This window comes from Pygocentrus nattereri, chromosome 1 (genome assembly GCF_015220715.1).
Source record: "Pygocentrus nattereri isolate fPygNat1 chromosome 1, fPygNat1.pri, whole genome shotgun sequence".
NCBI classification, from domain to species: Eukaryota; Metazoa; Chordata; class Actinopteri; order Characiformes; family Serrasalmidae; genus Pygocentrus; species Pygocentrus nattereri.
In genome coordinates this window covers 49,227,592-49,248,888 of record NC_051211.1, presented here as the reverse complement: position 1 = coordinate 49,248,888, position 21,297 = coordinate 49,227,592, and the positions used below count along the sequence as shown (strand labels likewise).

Genomic DNA, 21,297 nt, shown 5'->3' with positions numbered 1-21,297 from the left:
ACACGTTGATCGGATTACTGACAAAATATGATTTTCTGCAGTTATCGGCTCATTAAGTGCATGTAAACATATATAAATCATATAATATAAAAGGGGGGCCTGAATTTGTGATCTGAATGTTATTAACAAAGCATTTCCATTCAAGAGTGCTGCTTCTGGACTGGATGGAGGTCAGTGAGGAGTGTAGTAAAGCTGATCCTGGATCGTCCTATTTTAAGAAGCTTTGTGAATACCACCCCTGTTTGAACTATCTAAGTGTTAATGTAATGCTGCTGATTCCATGGTGTATGAAGCACCCTTCAGTCACAGGCTGAAATACTTAAATACGTCATTAGAGGAGAGCAAGCAATGACTCATACTGCATCATCATGAACACACTCTTCCCATCAGCTTGAATGGTCTCTTTTTCAAATGAGAGGGTAATGCATTCAGACTTTGCATCAAGGTTTCATCATGTTTCCTTTATCAAAAACACTGTTGTACATGAAACTTAAAACACCTTTTTTTTTTTTTTATTTGAACACCCCCCTTGGATTGTGAGGAGCCATAAATTAAGAATGGAAAGGACAGAAACGGCGAGTTCCTGGAAGGCCGTGTTTTACTTATGTTCGAGTTCCTAAGTGAAACATTTGTTTCACTGTTTCTATATAACTGTATATAACTTTATAGTGAACGTGACTGACCTTTCAACACCTTTTTAACCTAACATGATCAACTACATTTCACAGACAGAATCATTTACATCAACTTTTCCTTTTGCTTAAATGCTTTGATTGCTTTAGAATATGATTCTCTAGTTCCAGTCCTGGGGATCCAGAACACTGCAGAATCACATTTTTTCCCTGCTCTAACACACCAGATCTAGCTTATCAGCTGATTATCAAGCCCTTCATTAGCCAAACTAGGTGTGAACAAGCAGAGAAAATGATTCACAGTACATCTCTGCGGCACTCCAGGACTGAAGCTTTAGAATTTGATTGAACACAACACAGAAACGGCCAGACTCCTTCATTTCATCCAGGAGAGGGTGCCAGATCACTTGCTAGACTCTCACAGCCTGAGCAATGGATTTTTCAGTGCTAAACATGTCAACTTACTCGGGTACAGTTTTCTCTTGAAAGCATACAGGTTTAGAACTTTGTATTTTTGAACGACTTAATTCAACAATGAATACAAAAACATCAAAAGTCCAAAGGAAGAGGTCCTTTGAGTTGTTCAGTTAGTAAGTCGGTGCCACGCACTGGCTGTTCACCCTAGTAGTTACTTGTTTCAGCAGCTCATCAGCTCTTTGACACTATGGAGGTCTCTCTAATTCTAAAAGCACACAGAGGTTGGCAGCTGTGCACTGATGAGGGGTACTGTTAAGTAAACTATACCAGTCAAAAGTTTGAACGTGCCTATTAAACTTTCTTTTTTTACATTTCACTTTTAGTAGAGAATAATAGAAATTTTGCAGGATCCAAAAAGTCTGAAGCAATATTTTAGATTCTTCAAAACAGCCCCACATTGCTTGTTACAGCTTTGTACATTTGGTGAGGAGCCACCTAGTATACTCTGGTGGGCAACTACTTGCACTCAACAGGGTGTCTACGTGTTTTAATCAATTTGGAAATAAAATCATACACAGGCATCATTACTTTGTACATTGTTGCTGTCACAAGAAAACCTTGTATCTCCATTTTTCAGTTTTTGGCATATTTTGAAAATGACTGTTGTCCTTTACATTGTGTGCAAATTTCATGATGAATGGCCTAAAAGAAACGACCCAAAATGACTTTGAAAAAATTCTATATTAAAAGTAAAGTATGATTTTTCCATCTCCTGTAAAGTCAACATTTTGGAGATATGAGGTTATGTTCCGACAACAGTGATGGGTTTCTAAGACGTCTTTAAGATCGAGAAAAACATTCAACCAGAGGAGTCCAAACCTTAGACTGGTACAGAAGACAGCAGGAGAGAGAGAGAAGGGGAGAGAGAGAGAGAGAGAGAGAGAGAGAGAGAGAGAAGGAGAGAGAGAGAGAGAGAGAGAGAGAGAGAGAGAGAACAGCAGTGTTCTATGCAGATGGCTTATAAAAAGTAGCACCCTCCACTTTGTGCAAATCCATCATCTGGACGAGAGACAAGTGTGGGTCTCGACTTACATGGTAGCTTCGACTGGAATAGGCCTATCTGAAACAAAACACTCTGCATTTAGCATTAGATCTTAAAGTACTTTGGTGATTGGAAAAAGGGACTGGACAATTTGAATTATGTTACTGTGCTGGACTTCAAATGCACTTCAATCTGTCAGCCAGATCAGGGCCGTCCACAAAAATATCGGATAATGTTAATATAATAATACTAATACTCGAATGGCTAGTCTCCAATTCGCACAGAATTACAAGAAAACCTAGCTTGATTTTCACAGTTTCAATCTGATTTTTTTCAAACATAAATTGAAAGCTGCACATTCCCCTTCAAGTGTTATTGGTATTTCATGGCTCTTGTAGCTTAAAATTGACCCTAGACGTGATGCTCAGTGATAATCCACAACAGTGTGGCGATCAAGCATCCGTCTTTTCTCCTAAAAAGTTGCTGTCCAAATGTCAGTTCACATCTGCATTGATCGGCAAAAAAAAAATAAAAAATACTGTAATAACTACCATAGTTTCTGATTATTACTTTGTAAGCCCTTAAGTAGCATACATTTTTTGCTCAATCAATCTCAACCAAAGCCTATATTGAAACGAAATTCCAAATTTAGCAATTACACAAAATAACATTCCAATAATCAAATGTTACAAATCATCATTAAATCACGACAGTGATTTAGCTTGTTATTCCATATAGAAGACAAAAGGTAACAAAGAAAGTGCTACCTACTCCCCATAGTATTTAAGTGCCTCTCTGATTTAAATAAATAGTCAATATACAATCTCACCTCACATTTATTCATAAATGACAAAACCAAAGGGTGATTCAACATTTTTTTTTTAAATTAAACATTTCCATGTTTAAGAAATGTGTTTTCTTTACTGCAGATATCTGAGCTCTAAGAAATCACAAGTAATACTATGGGGAAGAGAGTAACTATGTTTGGGCTTATGTCATTACTTAATATTTAATATAACAAAGATAAAATATGACCAAATATACACAATCGCACAGGGCATAAGACACATATTTCAGTTAACACTCATACATTCTTCTCTTTGAATATATAAGCCCATATATATCATATACATATAAAATTGAATGTATTCACTGAAAATATTCTTCTTTATCAAATTTAGATGGCGGCAGTATTATCTCAAGGCCACACTTGTATTATGAAAGGTTGTAGCAGGGTTAAAGGTGCATTATGTTGGATTTTTACATTACACTCAAGCTAAAACATCATCATAACTTGCCAATAAAATGAACATTTGTTAGCTCCCATTTTACTTCCTACCATAGTTCTCCCCCTGGCCATTTCATTAGGAAATCAATATTACAACATGGGTGCATGTTATAAATATCAAGGACTAACTAATTACATGTTAAACCATGTCAGAACCAGTTCAAACATACACATTCAGAAATATTAGCTCATACTATCCACAATGATGGCTTCCTCTGAAAGCAATGGATTGCTTAGAAGTTTATTCCTACATAGTGCACCTTTAAAAGGAGATTGTCTTTTGACTCTTTCACGCTCTGACATGTACATTTACATGCCTAGTCTAGATGTGGTATGTAATATATGCAGTTACCAGTATGGCATTATTTTCTGACTAACAATACTGTGAGTATATATTATATACTGTAAACCCTGGACACTGGGAAGCATTGGCATTAAAAGGTCTACAGGCTTTTTTGCTCCCAATACATAGTTGCGAAATGTAAATATCCTTAATTCTCTTCTTTAAATTATGGCATCCAGTCCAAGTGTATTTTGTTCCACATACTCACATGTTTAGAATTCCACTGAATTTATGTGTCATGCTGGTTGAAAATGGCTATTCTGTCTGTTCCGTTTTGAATCGTAATTCTCTCTCGTGCTCATGGCCATTGATCACAGATAACTTTCAAACTGTACCTATGGACCACAAAACAGCACAATAGGTCTACAGTCTGCACACAAAATTCAGGTTAAATAGGCCTTAAGATTTGGGAATGTGCTTGGATGGTACCTTAGCATTTAGTTAAATCAGGTTGGGTGACTTGGGTGGATAGTCGGTCGTGGAGAGGTTGAGAATTGTGAGGGAAATTTGTAAAGTGATCAGAAGGTGGGGCTGTCTGAAGATAAGGACATTTTTAAGCTGAAGTCTCAGTAGAACATTTGGAAGTGGCCTGCAGGTAAAACTGATACAATTTGGCAAGGACTTTGTTGAACAGTATTCTATGGAATTTATCATGCTCCTGAGCTCTCCAACAGCTGTTTGAGTGCACGCTCTATGTTCATCCTGTGGCCCACCCGTGTCACTCCCAGTTCCGCCAAGTCGTCCTTTGTGAGGGCGGGCAGATGGGCGCCTTCGATCTCATGCTCCAAGAAGCGAGCTCGATGCTCCCCTAGTCCCACGCTTTCTAACCACTCGCCCACATCATACTTGCTCCACAGTGCCAGAGGGCGCTGTCTGAAGGGCCGCAAGGCCAGAAGCGGAGCACCCAGTACCGGGGAGGGGCAAGGGGAGGCGCAGGGCGACGGGGAAGGTGAGCGGCTGCGGGCACGGGCACTGGCACTCCGCATGACAAAGCGCACCTCCTTGGGTTCCTGCGGCAGGCTCAGGCTGGACGACTTGAGAATGGTGTGGTGGTGGTGGTGATGGTGGGGGCCAAAAGTGCGCACGGGCCCTAGAGGCTCGCTCCGTTCCGGGGTGGCTCCAGGACTGGGCGTCCTGCGGGTCACTGGATAGCGGCTGCCGGGACGGATGGTGAAAGTAGTGCCGTAGTTCCTCTGAGAGATGGTGTGGAGTTCCCCAAGGCTGCTGAAGAGCCTGACAGGCATAATGTGGTGATGAGAGGAGGCATTTTACGTTAGACCATCAAACCAAAATACTCAAGTCAGGAAAGGAAGTAGAAAGACTAAAATTAGAAGTGAGATCATCTTTTGGTGCTAGAACCTTTTGTGCAGAGGGCGTACAGTTAGTAATCTAACAGTTAATATACAGCTTTGTCTAAATTTTTTATTGAAACCCATGACATAAACAGATCAGACAGAAGTTGAAACATACCTCAGCTGACGCTTTAGTAAAATACTGCACTTAGAAGTGCAAGAGATCAGCTTTACTGCATTTGGAAATGCAGTACGCTTAGGTAGAAAGGTCTACTGGAGCATGCTTTAGCACTGCTTTAAGAGCTTATAGTTAAAGTTTCGATATACTGCAGTGAGAGCGGCTCTTAACTATTTTAGCTTCAGATAAAGCTGTGTTAGGAGAGCATTTTAGTAAAGTAGAAAGTTAGTTGGACGAAGAGTTGTTTTTACCCACAGAGCTAAAAACCTACGATTTACTCTCTTCTCCATTCTCCTCACATCTGCAGGAACATATAGAGACACACAAAGGTGTGTTATGCAATTAAATGGGATGTGTGAACAAAATGCGTGTGACGGAGTTCAACAGGGTAACAGCTGTGTACAGTGGTGGTGTGCATTACTTAAAAGTGTAGAAAGTTTTGCTGTGCTACATGCAAGAGTGACATCTTTTCAGGCCAAATGTGTGCAGGCATTTGTGTCACTCACAGGAATGTCTTACCTGGCGCCGCCCACGGGTGATCTCCGGCCAGGGTCAAGTGGTGCTCCCATTGGTGGCTCCTCCCCTAAAGAATGTGTGTCTTTACTCAGTAACTCTGCCCCCATTGCAGCAGGCCTACTATCATCACCTATGCCGACCTGAGCCCTGGGCTCCTCACCCCAGAGTTTGGAACGTCTTTGGAACAGGTAGCGTGGGCGGGCAGGGCCTGTGCTCGGCGGGTGTGGAAGCAGCTCGCTATCTGATGACTGTTTAAGCAGTGGGTCCCTGAGATGGGCGGGGCGGCCACGCCCCACCCCACAACGTGGCTTGCTGGCATGAGCTGAGTCCGTGCTCTCCGAGGACAAAGTGGACATGCTGGAGACTGTAGAAACAGTACTTGTAGTCTCCATGTGGGGGTCCTCAACGCCAGAGTCTGCTGTGGAATCGCTTGCTTTGCCAGAAGACGTCTTTGCTATGGAAGGCCGTGACGCCCCTGGAGAAATGCTGAGAGTGGCTTTGGGTGTTTCCTTTATTAGAAGGCCATTGGCGAAGGGTTGAGGTGGAGGTACAATGCCAATCTTGCGGAGCTCCTCTCTGGTTTCTTCGTCACTGGATGACAGCAGTGCTGGGGGCAAGGTAACTGTGTAGGGCTCGGCTTCTTCCTCTGAACTCATGGTCATGCTCCGTCCCGCCAGGTTTGAGAGGGTTGGGGCGGGTGAAGGCATGGAAGGTGGAACTGCAGGCTGGCTGTGCTCCGTATCCATAAGCGCTGGCTGGACAATCTGCACAGTTGGCGGCACCAATGTCTCCTCCAAACTTCTCCCAGATCCCGGGCTGCCGCTTGTAACCTGACTAGCCGTATCTGTAGTAATGCTGACAGGCTCCTCCCTCCAGGTGTCAGAAGATGAGGCCTCAAGAGCAGCTGGGGGTGTGACACCTCCTTCTGTTTCTGGTCTCTCGACTGCTCTGCCCTGAGTGGGTGATGGCGAAGGAGTGGGCGTGGGCGTGGGGGTGGTCCGACCGCTGAGGGCACGCTCTCGTGCGGCCAGTGCAAGTGCTAAGGGAGAAGAGGGGTCCAGAGGCCGTCCTGTGAGAGGATGAATAAAGGTGGAGCCCCCTGGTGGTGGTCCAGGTGACAGCATGGGTGCCGGTGGAGGCAGCTCTGCTAGCTCATCCACCGAATGTGACTGGGACAGCAAAGGGGTGGTTTGAGGTTCTGTGGCACCCCCCTCCACAGAGAGGAACACACTGGGCCTGCGACGTGCCCCTGGGGGTGTGATCCTGGCCCTCTCAGAGAGCACTTGCTGCTGGAACTGCTCAGCTCGGCTGCTGTGGGGGATTCGTGCTCCTCCTAGAGGAGAGGGATCTCTTGCAGTCTGGGCACCCTCCTCCACTTGGCCTTGTTTGACCAATGGGCTCTTTCTGCGTTGAGGCTTTGCAGGGGTATATACTGCACTCAAGCGGCCCACATTGGCATACGGATTCTCCACAGGCTGGCCACGCCTACGACCACGCTCAGGAGGAGCAGCCCCAGAGGTAGGTGTTGCTGGCCGGGGAATGGGGGCAGGCTCTACTGGCAGGTGGGCAGTGTCCTGAAGGATAATCATAGAGCGAGCTTTACGCTGGCGGTCTGTTGTGACAGGACCATGGAGCTTGGGTTCTGCCCCAGGCCGGAAGCTCGAGCGGGTCTGATTGGCCGTGCGTGTTGGGGGTGGAGGTGGCAAGAAAGATGGGGGAGGGCCCGAATCTAAAAAGTACGGCGTTGGAGGGGGAGGAGGGGCGGTTTGTGGAGGAGGCGGGATACTATCTTGTCGGAAGCTGTCAGTCATTGAAGAGCTTCTTGGGAATCGATGCTCCCCAATTAAAGCAGATATTCTCTCATCTTCTGGTGCACCTGAACAAAATGATTTGAACGAAAAGGATTTATTAGATATATCTCATCCACTGTATGTGAAAAAGACTATGTGTAATATGTGCCAAACACATGGAGGCATACTATAAGAAAGGTATGTCAGGTGGTGCATGGTTTCTATGTTCTGTAACTATAATAATTTTTTACCAAATGATTTTGTTCTGGACATCCCTCGGGGCAGTTGCATGTGACTTTTGTCCACAGCTAGAGACACTCCTGCAGGTACTGGAAAACCTTGCCTCTCAAATAAGTTCTATGGAAATACATATAAAGAATTTAATGCAAGGTACAACAGGTAAATTAAAAACAATGAGTTAAATAAAACAGTGTGTGTTTGTCTCTTACGCTGATCTCAGCTTGTGTGATGCGTCTGCTGGTTGGTCTCTGTTTCACAGTGGCTGCTCTGGAGTCTACCTCTGAGGGCCGTTGCCTCATCACCACTACAGGCTCCTTTGGTGAGCTCAGCATCTCATCCAACTTCTCTGTGAGGGATATACACAAACACACCCTCAAAAGTGCTCTGACAACAAAAGCGCATTTCGGGACACACACCTCATGAACTCATTTACTCACAAAACACCACAAAAACACAGATCATTCCCAGATCCCTTTGCGAGTCATTTTTACACATTCTGAAAAAAAACAAAACAAAGAATACAAGCACATACTTTTGTAAACACACATTTTTTTAATGGCTCAGAAAAAAAAACATAAATACTGCACACAAAGACTTTACAATTCATGACACCACACACAAGCAAAATGAAGATCAGTAGGCCCACAACAAGACATGCTGAACAGCAAATACCACCAGTCCACAGAACCAGTTTTAGAATCAAGACATGTTGACGATGTCTTGTCTTACCTCCCCTCCTTCTCCTTGACGCTTGTGGATAAGAAGCAGGAACAGATCTACAGTGCCTGATTGAGCTCACAGAATCAACACAATCTGTGCTTTTGATGCTTAGTTCAGTTTTGGTAAAGAATGGACTGGCATACATTATGCACACAGGAAGACAAGTTTTGTCCTGACCTGTATCAATATTATGTATGAAGAAGTTTTCCTTTTGATTATTAACACAGCAATATTGCCCATATTCATAAATATTTTTGGCCATGATTTATTATTGCAGTGTGCAATTAGGTCTGATCAGGGGTATTTGAACACAGTAAATTATGATACAACTGATGACACAATTTCTGTCTGTTCTTGGTCTGAATGTGAATTTAAAACAGTCCGTAAGTACTGGTACATAGTGGTAGGGTCATAAAATGCCCAGCAATCATTTCAGAGCTTCATTTTTTTTAGCACAATGCTTTCTTGCAACAGTAACAACATACAGAATCAACATGTTTTGTGATGATTTTTTAAACGGTTAAATGTATTTCACAAAGTACTGGTATTGCCAAAATTATCACAATATTGTAATTGCTAAAATATGTCAATATAATTTCTTCTACACACAGCACTGCAGACAATTGTGTATGGCATTCAAAAGCTGAAAATGCAAACATCTTTAAAGGCATCTGTACCTACACCAACATTACAACCCCAAACATCCTGTTAAGGTTGAACAATTTGGGCAAAATAACTAACTGCAAATTTTCTGACCAATATTGTGACTACATGTTAAATTGTGATTACTTTCTATAATAACCAGAATCTCCACTTTTTCCGGCTTGAGGCTTGAACACCGAAACCTGTTGATTTGGCCACGAAGACCAGAATCTCCACCTTTTCCGGCTTGAGGCTTGAACACTGAATGTAGTGCACCAGACTGCCAGTTAGTTGTGGTTTTGTTGTCATGTCCACATCACATGTTGGTTGGTTTTGATTGGTCTAAATCACCTAGAGGCTGTTCAAAGGCTCCATGTTATTGGATGAAATTTCCTCACTTAAAATGTACAACAACATTTGGGATAATACAGGCTGTAATTAAAAGCACAGCTCTTGTGATTAAAAAATTGCACTTGTTTAATCTCAGCCCTACAACCTGTCCCTTTGTAATTCACACTTCTTAGCCAACACATATGCCTTAATAATAAAAAACATTCACAGACAACTGCAGGTCGCCCATGCAATTCACCACTTTACAGTTCTCAGCTAAACTGTCAGTCTCAGAATCTAAGCTAATTTGTCAAAATTGCCACTTTAAGTACTTAGGGAATCCACACGAAGCTGTATTACTCCCAATGGGACACATCTAGTCTCCCACTAGATTGAAATGAGATGAAACACAGCACTTTGTGTTTTGCTGTCTAAAGAGAAGAAAGCATGTGTGCACTTCCTTTGGGCTGTTTTCCATTACAGTACTGCTAGAAATAGAGCTGCACCATCAACCTACAAGAATTGTGGAAAAACACAAATGGGGCGTGTGTTTGTGCATGTTTGTATAGTACGTGAAAGTATGATGTGTGTATCTTACCCATCTCTTCCAGCTCTGCGGTCATGCTTTTGGAGCGCAAAGTGAGGCTTGTGCTGGGGTCTCTCTTGGGAGGTGGAGGAGCTGAATGGTCATCAGGCATGCAAAGGGACATCAACAGACACATGGCAGTTTAACAGAATAGCCTTGCATTAGGGACTGAAGCTTATGCACACGTAAGTTTGCAGTAAACAATTGTCTCAATGTACACAGTTAACCACTCTTGTGACACCATGTGTGGATGTATTTTGAAACAGGTATCTAGATAAATACCTTTCTTGCGGACAACATCTCCAGTGTCAGGTTTACGTGTGACTGACACCACTTTCATAAGGAGACGACTACCACCCTGGCGAATCAGAGAGACCACCTGCCTGTGTCCCACTTTTACCACACTCACTCCGTTCACCTGTGTGTAAGTGATAGACAGAGAGAGAGAGAGAGAGAGAGAGAGAGAGTTATAGATAACATCATATATATACTTTCAGAAACAACACACAAGGAAGTCTATTTGATTTGATCACTTAACCACGGAACAGAGTTTGAGGCAAGTGTGTGATGATATAAGCCTGCAGTTTGTACCATACTAATTGGAGGGTATCCCACAGAAAAGAAGAATCAAAAAAGAGATTCATATCTCTGTAGTTTCTCCTTGACAACTAAAGACACTTTTACTTAAGTGTCCTGCTGCTCTGATATTTCTCCTGAGAAAAAGACCCCAGTAATCTCACGTTTCTCCTCTTGAATTTTAGAAGAGATCTCAATAAAGTCACACATTGTGCTCAGATCTGCGCTTATATAAGACTAACAGCCTTTTCATTCTTGATGCTATGAACAACTATTATTATTTTCATCTGGGTTAGATGGATCTTGCGTTACCTTTTGTGTAATGCTCTTTCTCCAAAGGTATTAGGACAATTACCATTAAGTCTCCTGGGTCATCAAAGAGCAACATTTGAGCAATAGAATATTACTCTGGGATAAGCTTCCACTACTTGTTGGCTACATTAGCCTCCTTACTAAAGCAGCACATTTCAGACCCTTCAATCATGTCTTGGCTGATAAACCACAATTGGAGTAAGTAGGAAAACTATGCACATTTTTAAAAAAATATAATAACAATAAGATACAATCATTTTAATAATTTAAGATAAGATCTGTATTCTGTGACAGATGCATTCAATGCAAATATCCTGTGATAGACACTTCTAAACTGTGCTTATCATCAGTTTAAACCATATAGGCCTTCACCTCTATGAGGAAATCCCCTGTTCGTAGTCCTGCCCTCCATGCTACCCCGTCCAGGTCCACTGACTCCAGGTATTGCAGGGCAGGGAATGCAGGAGTCGGCGTGAACTCTTCAATGGGAGTTTCAGCTGGTGACAGAAAATGTACATAGTAACTGTCAGCATGTGACAGGTGCACGTGTGTTTGTAAGCGTGTATATGTGGGAGTGTATTTGAGTTGTAAGAATAGTAGACCTTTAGCCCCTCGTAGAACAAAGCCAAATCCTTCACTGTCTCTCTTCTGCAGTGTGGCACTTTTCTCTTCTATCACATAATCACTGGGGACAGGGACAGGTCAGTAGCAACACATATATTTTCTGTCCGCAAACCACAGTACTTCTAAATCCCACATAAGTCCATCTCAAATCTCTCAAACAAGAATAGTAGGATGGATAATGATTGAGATGCAAAGAGAGATTGTGTACCTGTAGGAGGTATAGTTGTCATAGGAGCCAACAGTGTAATGCCTGAAAAGCCTTTTGGTGCGATCCTCTCTTGTCTCTGTAAAACAAAAGAACCACGGTTCTGACGGTGCACTGTTTCAATGGTATATCATAATACTAAAATAAAAAATTATGATATGTACATATGTTATAGAGCCCAGCTTTGTTTTATATAAGTATATTTATTAAGGATCTTGGAAAAAGCTAAGATTTTTGTGAATGTATCGAAGAAGGCAAGTGAGTACATATGAATGGTTGTGTGTGTCTATGCATGGTGAGTATGTATGTGTGTGCTCTGACCTAGACGTGGGTCGTACTGTCTCAACTGGACCTCCTCTACGCAGTGAGCAGGAAACCAACCGGTTCGTCCTTTAACCGAACCTTCCCAGAATCCTCCCTCACCTATGCTCAGCACTGGGAGAGAAATGAGATTGTTAGGAATGGTAAGGCCCCTCTCAAATCTTCTCAACGAAGTCAATAGACCTAGTTTTTCATGTTTAGCTATGTTTCTCGCTTGTTGGTGGTCACATGCTAGTGGCATGGCTCATGATGGTGCATGGAGAATATTAAAGCAGCATTATGTGAAGTATTTTTGGTCCACAAAAGAGTGTATTTTACTTTTCCACCACTGTCATAAATACAAATTGCGCTTTGAGCCCTCCTCATGGACAACTGTACATGTGCATTTGTTGATCAGCTAAAGGATCCAGAATCTTGCATCACACAGACGTATGGATGCTACAGTTCACGCTTGTGATTTCTGTTTTTTAAATGTGTAAATAACTGAAATCGAGCGGGTAATTTGTACGTCTATATACCAGCATGAAGCGCATGCACGCAAAGGGGAGTCCGATTTTACTGGGGAGTTAAAGTTCGACACAACACTGCCAACTACAACATCAGAAGAGAAAGGACCATATCGATTTGCAAGGTAGAGTAATTTTACAGGATTTTTATTACAGAAGGTTGCAAACCTTCAGGGCTTAGTTGTCATGAGATTGGCAAAGTTGACCAAACGTTTTTGGCATGAGATTTTTTTTTTTGCATGGTAGCCTGAAAAGGGTTAGATGACTTTTGACGTCCAGAAAATCTACAAAGCACTGTTACACAGGGACGACGCAGATAAGGTCATAACCGTTGTTGCAGTCTTTCATGAATAAACAAGGATATACACTCTGCCATCAGATTTTTGTTGTTTTCCCATTCGCCTTGCATCCTTTTCTCTCTTTCAGCTCTTGCAAATGAAAAAGTCAATCCGAGATGTACTCCTTCGATAATGTCTTCTTCAGTCTCTTTGCAGCCTCTGCCATTATGTCCAAGCTGGTTGAAGACCCATAGCTGTTGGTGTGTGATGTGGCGCTGTAAAGTGCTAAGCAGTTCTCGAGAGAGGTCTCATGCCTGCTCCTCCAAAGTTACATAGTGCTATAGCAGGCATCCCAGGCCCAAAGTGGACGACAGAGATGTCATTCTCCCTATTGTAAGTACCATCAAAAATTATTTTGAAGCTGTTATGTCATGGTAAAACAATTACATAAGGTTGCTTTAAGTGAATGGGGGATTATATTCATATTTTAGTTTTAATGGAAACTTCTACCATATTTAAATCTGCACTGTTAAATTGAGCTTTACCCAGTGCAGTACTATGACAACGCATATTTAATGTTTAGCATGTCATTAAACATGCCACTTATGTTTAGCATGCAGGCATGAACCATCCAACATGATGTCAATTCAAAGAATATTCCAAATTCTGTTTTAAGTAAATGGATTTAATATGATTTGATGAGTGCCGCTAATATACTGTAAGACAGACTGACCTTTGACCCTCTCCCCGCGGTTGAGTGTGATCTCACCCTCACCCTGCGGAGTGTGTGAGCTGACAGCGATGAAGGTACGGCCAGGCACAGCACTGTACAGCCTCCGCTTTGGCCCTCGTGATACAGCAGGGGGACTGGGGTCCCTCTGCACCGGACTGCCAGGGCTGCAACACACACAAGTCATTATTAAACTGCTGCGTTGAAACCAGTACCATATTGCAATCACAAGGAAAAGTGGCTAATCTGAAGCAACTTTGACACAACACTATTTGCCACAATATTCTACTATAGAAATTTTAATTCCCATAGGAAAATCTAATATCACTGTTGTTTCTCCTAGACAAAAGTGAGATCAGATGGAAATAATTTTTTTTGCTTGAGCCTCCTGCTTCACCTAAGCAAAAGACCTCAGTAACCTCATGTGCTTCCTTCTGAAGTCCAGCAGAGATCTCAAAGAAGTCACACACTGAGCTCAGACTTGCTGAGATAATAACATTAATGTTTAACTACAACTAAACTCTTTGCTCCTTTATTTCTCCCGTCTCTTTTTGTCCAATGCCATTCCATCTGAGAAATTTAAGAAAATCATCAGTCCAGTCCCCTGAGCTATCAAAGAGCAACATTTGAACAATAACATTTTCCTCAGGGGTGACATCCATATGATGCAGTGCTTTCAGAATGATCAAAACATCACAACAGATATTTTAGTCCTGAACTAACCTCAGCCATCCTTAGGACATAACCATAATGAGCTCATAACCATAATGAGAGTTCAGTGTAAAACATTAACAGGACTTACAGCGATAGTTTCTTCAACAATTTTTTCTTCATCCCAAAAGCAGCCAAGACATATCTTGTGTCTGAAGTTTGCTTCTTTAGCTTTTCAAATAAGCAAGTCTATTTGAGATGATTTAACAACTCAGCACAGTTTGAAGTTGAAGGATGTGATGGTTTAGGGTTTAAACAGTTCTAAGACTTGGAGCATAAGCGTCCTTTACTTACATCCTTCACTTACATAAATCCCATTGCTCCAGTGCAAATTTAAAGAAGCAAACTTTGTTGCAAATATGTATCTAGATATGTTCAGTATTTTCTGAATGACTTAGGCCCACCTGAGGTGTCCGCGGGTCTGTCTCCTGAGGCTGCGTGTGTGTGTGTGCACCCCTTGCGGGCTGCGCTGTGCAGGCGTTGTGTCATCAGGCTCCAGTGGGGGCAGGCTGTGCAGTGACGGTGCTGGTGAGGGCGCAGGTAGACTCTCGTCCAGAGCGTTGTCACTGGCCGAACGCATCAGGGAGCGGCGCGGCGACACACACACCCCGCGGCGCCGTGACGAGTATGAGGGACTCTCCCTGAAAGGCACTGCGACAGAGAGACAATCTCACACACATACACACCATCGACCCAGGGTCACGTACGCATACACAGAATCAGGTGTCTGTGTATTCTCTGCGATCCCAGAGCACCACACCGGGCATTTGTTGAATGTGGCAAACATGCAGGTAACAAAGAGTTTACAACACACACACACAACAACTGCATACTCACAAACAAAAGTAGACATAGATGTAAAATACTAGGGCATTATTCTACATGTGTTAAACACTAAATCAGAAATAGCCAGTTCATATATCAACAATAATTAGTCATTTGTAGTGTCATGCTGTATATTACAAAAGTCTGAAAAAGTCTTACAACACTGAGAATAATGCCCATTGAGTAGTTGGAGATTTCACAAAAGGATAACAAAAATTGTGCAAAGGGATTGAACAAGTGTTACAGAATAGATTCATTGACAACCCAGAGATTGGGCAGAAAAAACTTCACAAAACAGAGAATACACAGAAATACATATATAGTATTTCACACACACACACACACACACACACATACACACACACACACACGCACGCACGCACACATCCACACCGACACCCACACATTCACACAGACAGACCATATAGAGATTACAAACAGATGACTCACAGGTTACATCAAGATCACACAGAGGAGCACTGAGATTTACAGGGAGAGCACACACAGATTATAGAGACATTGGATAAAACCTTAATAATAGCCTAGATTATTTCAGTAGAGATTACAAATTTATCAGGTATAAACAAGGATGTTTTTGGACAAGCTTGAATTCAAGCTGATTTTAGCTTCCAGGCCGGATTAAATCTCACGCCTAGATTTTTTGTAGTCTTCTATATAATGTCATTCTAAGATGCTAGTATAAGTAAGAGTTAGAACAGTCTCTCTAACAAACAAATTTAAAAAGACAAATGATTCTGGGAGCTCGGCTTTCTCTGACACAGGGACTAATGCAACAATCCGACCAGTCAATTACACGTTCAAGTGTTTTTTATGTGCTCGTCGATTCCATTATTGTTAAAAGGCTCCCCTGTTCAGGTCCACTTAATGAAACAAACTGGATTACTGAAACTCAGCCAAAAGGCTGCAGTTCGATGGCTTTCACCTGTGCATGTGAGTCAGATTTGCGAAAGATGTGGACAGGGCCACTTGTGAGAGCCGTTTGTGGGAGTTTACTGGCAAACATTTTCTGACCTCACAGTGCAAGGGCTTGGTAAAGACAAGAGGGCAAATTAAGTCTTACTTACCTACATCTGAGGTTTTATGGATCTTTATGATCTCTGCCAGGTCAAAATTCCCTGCAATAATGGCCACCTACGAATTCAAGTTTCAATAGTTAGAATCATACAGCAATTTGAATACTGAAGAAAAATAATCATATAACAGAATTTTGCATTTCAATACAAAAAAATTAAAATGACAAATAATTGGATATGGATAAAGAATGCCTGTTATACTCCTAATTATGTGTTATTTTTTTAGATGTAAAGTTAATTTACTTTTGGTGGAACCTTGAAGATTATCTTCACAAAAACAGAAGCAGTTTTAATGTGTGTGAATTTAATCAAAATATTACACTTATTGTTAATTTAAAGGAATTGGTATGGTACATTATCTCCTATGAATGGGGTCAAATTATCTATGATGTCATCACTATAACAGTGACTGTGCTATGTGTATGATAAGACGGTAGGGAGAAAAGTAAAGCTCTGCTCCTAAAAATAATATAAAGTGTAAAATTTGTTATAAAAATGTAAGTTTGTAAATAGCTTGTCAATATACGTGGATTACATTTTGTAAACAACAGCTCTTATGATTTGCTCAGTATGCTAATATTAGCAAGTGATCAGAAAGCCGCTGGATACAGAGTAGTCTGCCTCTTAACGGTAAACAAACTGTTTGACTGTGGTTGACACTTTGTTGTACAGGAGCTGAGATATATATAGTTTGTGCCTTTTTATGACCCTGAACATTTTGTTCTTGTGTTTGTCAGCTAATAAACTTGGCACTACACCTGAATTCAAAAGAATCAAGAATGATTAGTCGCATAAAGTGGTCACAGACGGATACAGAAGGGTTACAAGTAGTTAATTAGAATTTTGAACACTGATTCAAAATAAACATACAACAGATTGCATTGCATTACCATATAAATGAATAGAAGTGATAAATAATTGAATAAGGAGTGCCCATTATACACCTAATTATGTGATTTTTCAGATTTAAAGTTTATTTACTTTTTGTGGAATCTTTAAGATTTTCTTTACAAAAACATCAGTACAATTTCTCAATATGCTACCTGGAAAGCTGTCTGGTTGTTGTAGTTCTTGATTTCTTTATTTGCTCCTCGGAACAGCAGCACTCTGGCACAGCTGTCCTGCAGGGAGGTGAGGCGGGAGGGGTGGAGGTGGGGGGCAGGAGAGGGGAGAAAAGGCCAGGTATGGAGGCATGGAGAGAGGAGAGGGTACACTGGTGTAGGGTTGAGGAAACGTATATGCATCTTGTTAAAAATGAATGGTAAAACAAGGACCTTCAACTCCATTCCTGGACACCTGGTGCCCAGCACAGTTTGATTTCTTTGCTCAGACACATCTGATTCAACTCATAATTTGCCAGGGTTAGTAGGTGTTTTCTGAGTACAGCAATATTCAAAATGTGCTGGACACCAGGCCTCCAGACCCTGAAGTAGAAGATGATCGTGCGTATGGGTTCAGGTGCATAACTCTGGTCCTTGAGGGTCACTGTCCAGTACAGTCTGGAGATTTAACTGTTTAAACACACCATCTGCCAAGTTTAGTTAGTGTGTTTGAGTGGAAGAACTACCAAAATATGCTGGACACCAGGCCTCTGAGATCAGAGTTGGGTACCCCTAAAGTGGTGGATGATCATGTATAGTGGTTAAAGCATGTACATGGCTGTAGAGGAATAACAGTAAAGGCACTTCAAGCAATAATTCAATTTTTCCTAGTAAGCCTACTTAAGATTGCTTAACAACTTCAAAAGTGGAGGGTATGATGATTCAGGCAAGCAGTGTCCACAATGCTACTTAGTGTGGTGTAAGCTTCAATGCTTTTTAGCTACATTAGCCTTGTAGCTCTAGTGTAAAGCTAGAGAAGCAAGCACCTAAGTGGCTAATTTAGCATGTTTGGAGTATTAGGGAAAATCATGCAAACTATCGCTTTGGCATACTAAATGCCGAGATAATGTGGACTACTGACCATCACACTTATATGTACTTGCTGGATTATGTAACCTCCTTCCAAAACCATGGACGTTAATATGGAGTTGATCACTCATTTGCTGCTATATCAGCCTCCACTCTCCTTGGAAGACTTTCTGCTAGACATGGCTGCAAAGATTTGCTTAAGCCACAAAAGCATTAGTGAGGTTGGGCACTGATGTTGGGTGATAAGGCCTGGTTTGCAGTCGCTGTTCCAACTCATCCCAAAGGTGTTTAATGGGGACAAGGTCAGGGGCCCTGTCAAGTTCTTCCCGGTCAGTTAAGTTCTTCCACACCAAACTCTCACAGTCCTATACAATGTCACCATATCATTAAGATATGCCTTCAGTGGTATGACTCCTTCTCCACTAAACTTTACAGTTGGCTCTGTGCATTCAGACAGGAAGTGTTCTCCTGGCATTCAACAAACCCATTTTTATCTGTCAGACTGCCAGATGGTAAAGTGTGATAAATCGCTCCGAAGACCATGTTTCCACTGCTCTCGAGTCCAACGGTGGTGTCCAGTGGCAGCTTGGCACTGCATGGTGATCATGATGATCAAACTCAATCCATGAAGCCCCTAACAAACATTTCTTGTACTGATGTTGCTTCTAGAGACTGTCTGAGAATTGAAAATGAGTATTGTATCCAAGTTGATAGCTGATTTTTACACCTAACACTGCACAGCTGAGCTATTGTTGCTCCTGAACATTTACATCTCACAAAATACCTACTTAAGAGTTGACCAAGGTTCTAGCAATGCAGAGATTTGCCAAGTGGTAAAGGAACGGTGGCATCTTATGGCAGTGCCATGTTGAAAGTCACTGAGCTCTTCAGTATGACCCATTTTACTGCCTATGTGTGTCTATGGAAACTGCATGCCTGTATGCTGGATATTATGCACGTCTTAGCAATGGATGGGGTTAAAATAACTGAATCCATAAGTTAGAAGGACTATCCACATACATGTGTGTGTGTGTATACCTGGTTGTAGAGAGCACAAAGGTGCAGCGCTGTGTTTCCTGAGGCATTCTGTGCACTCATCTCTGCTCCATAGAACAACAGGTGCTCAAGGTGCTGCACGTTCCCATGGCGACAAGCCTGCAGAGCAAAGCCCCAGTAACACCCTCCAGACATTAGTCCTCTGCTATGGATAGAATAAGGACCATGTATGTGTTTGTACATGTGCTACCTGGTGTATCTCTTGCCAGCCGTTCTCATCACTGTAGCCAAGCTGAGCATGATCATACAGCAGCAGCTCACAGCAGTATGGATCACCCCCAACCATGGCACTGTGGTACAGAGGAGTCAGCCCACGACTGTCTTTATAGTCTGGAGACGCACCAAGATCCAGCAGTGTCTGCAGATGGGGAGAAGGAGAAGACAGAAATTGTTTGCAATGTATCTTGGTATGATGAATCTCTATTTCTGCTGAGGCACACAGATGGTAAGGTTAGAACTTGGCACCAACAGCATGAATCCTGCCTTGTTTCTACAGTCCAGACTGGTGGAGGTGGTGTAATGGCTACAAGGATTGGAATATTTTCTTGGCACTCTTTGGGCCCATTAATACCAATCATCGCTTGTTGCATCATCATCTCAACAAGTATTGTCGTTGGCTGTGTGCATCCTGTCATGGCCACAATTTATAGCCATATCTGCTAATGGCTACTTCCAGCATGATAATGCACCATGTCACAAAGCCAAAGTCATTTCATGGAACCAGTTTACAGTGACAATTCAGTGTTCTTCAGTGGCCTTCCCATTCACCAGATCTGAATCCAGTGAAATACCTCTAGGATGTAGAAGAATGGGAGATTTGCAGCATGAAAATCTGCAGGAACTTCATGATACAATCACATCAACATGGATAAAGACATACACTGTTGTATTGATTTCACTGGGGTTTTCTATTGACTTATGTATAGCTACATGCTGCTATGCCTACATTCAGCCTTAACACTAACTTTAGCCTTAGTGACCAAAAATAAATCTTTAGGCTCTTTTCAGGTGAAAACTGCATTATCTGCAAAAGGCATCCCTGATTGAGGCTAGTAATAAACTCACGAGCACTTCATTAGGACCTGTACACCTGTTTATTCATATAAATATCTAATCAGCCTATTCTGCAGTGCATAAAATCATGCAGATATGAGCTAGGAGCCATGATCAACCAACAAAATGAGGAAGAAATGTGATCTCAATGAGGGCGTTTACATGCACTTAATAATCTGATAACTGCAGAAAACCAGATTTTGTCCATTTGACCAGTACTCCATTCACCTCATTTGCAGGCACTTGGGTAATCAGATAATGGGGAAATCCCAGTTCAAATAGTCAGAAAATAATCGGAACTCACTTACGGAGTTGTGTCATAAATGCCGGTGCGGTGTTAAACGCTGCTTGCTTTTTCTGGTGCCATGCTCTGTTTTCACACAAGCACAGACTGAGGAAAATGCAAGATATTAGAGTAAAGGTATACATGCACTGAGCTAAAATCCAGTTCTCTTTATTGGATTTCTTAATAGAAATTCTTGGCCTTCCTCCAATCTAAGAAATCAGAGTATGCTGTTTTCACGACCACTTAAATAATCAGACAACAATCAATTATGATTGGATTACTAATTGCACATTAACACACTTGGTGATATGACCATGGCATGATTGTTGGTTCCAGACAGGCTGGTTTGAGTACATCTATAACTGCTTTTCTCCTGGAATTCTCACACACAGCATTCTCTAGAGTTTACTCAGAATGGTGCAATAAAGCAGGAGCAGTAGTTCTGCAGCCTTGTTAATCAGAGAGGTCAACAGAGAATGGCCAGACTGGTTTGAGCTATCAGAAAGGGAATACAGAAAACCACTATGTGCAATTGTAGTGAGCTTTACTGATTTTCTAATTCGCTTTTCTAATCTTTATCTCAGAATGCACAATATGTTTAACCTTGAGGGAAGGATGGGCTACAACAGCAGTCCAGTTCCACTTCTATTGGCCAAGAACAGAAAGCTGAGGCTGCAGTGGGCACAGGCTCACCAAACTTGAAGGCTGAAGACTAGAAAAATGTGGCCTGGATTGATGAATCTCAGTTCCTGTTGCGGCACACAGATGGTCAGAATTTTGCATGAACAGCATGA

The 21,297-nt window shown here is 42.0% G+C and overlaps 1 protein-coding gene across 14 annotated transcripts in view; it reads right to left on the bottom strand.

The window, feature by feature from the left end:
• Positions 1–446: 446 nt before the first annotated feature.
• The window catches only part of shank3b (SH3 and multiple ankyrin repeat domains 3b), a 34,750-nt gene continuing 13,899 nt past the window's right edge, over positions 447–21,297 (bottom strand). For 4 of the 14 annotated variants that reach the window (XM_037542966.1, XM_037542968.1, XM_037542967.1 and 1 more), the window contains exons 7-24: positions 19,355–19,522; positions 19,147–19,263; positions 17,242–17,319; positions 16,190–16,256; positions 14,684–14,948; positions 13,572–13,735; positions 12,055–12,168; positions 11,737–11,812; positions 11,507–11,589; positions 11,277–11,401; positions 10,299–10,434; positions 10,029–10,109; positions 8,468–8,488; positions 7,948–8,084; positions 7,750–7,855; positions 5,712–7,584; positions 5,464–5,493; positions 447–4,955 (exon numbers count right to left, since the gene is read on the bottom strand). In XM_037542966.1, the coding sequence (XP_037398863.1) occupies positions 4,373–4,955; positions 5,464–5,493; positions 5,712–7,584; positions 7,750–7,855; positions 7,948–8,084; positions 8,468–8,488; positions 10,029–10,109; positions 10,299–10,434; positions 11,277–11,401; positions 11,507–11,589; positions 11,737–11,812; positions 12,055–12,168; positions 13,572–13,735; positions 14,684–14,948; positions 16,190–16,256; positions 17,242–17,319; positions 19,147–19,263; positions 19,355–19,522 (4,224 nt within the window). In that variant the 3' untranslated portion in view covers positions 447–4,372. Of the gene's footprint in view, positions 4,956–5,443; positions 5,494–5,698; positions 7,585–7,749; positions 7,856–7,947; positions 8,085–8,467; positions 8,489–10,028; positions 10,110–10,298; positions 10,435–11,276; positions 11,402–11,506; positions 11,590–11,736; positions 11,813–12,054; positions 12,169–13,571; positions 13,736–14,683; positions 14,949–16,189; positions 16,257–17,241; positions 17,320–19,146; positions 19,264–19,354; positions 19,523–21,297 lie in introns of those variants that run through there. The other 10 variants (XR_005130987.1, XM_017698926.2, XM_037542976.1 and 7 more) reach the window with 10 other exon arrangements.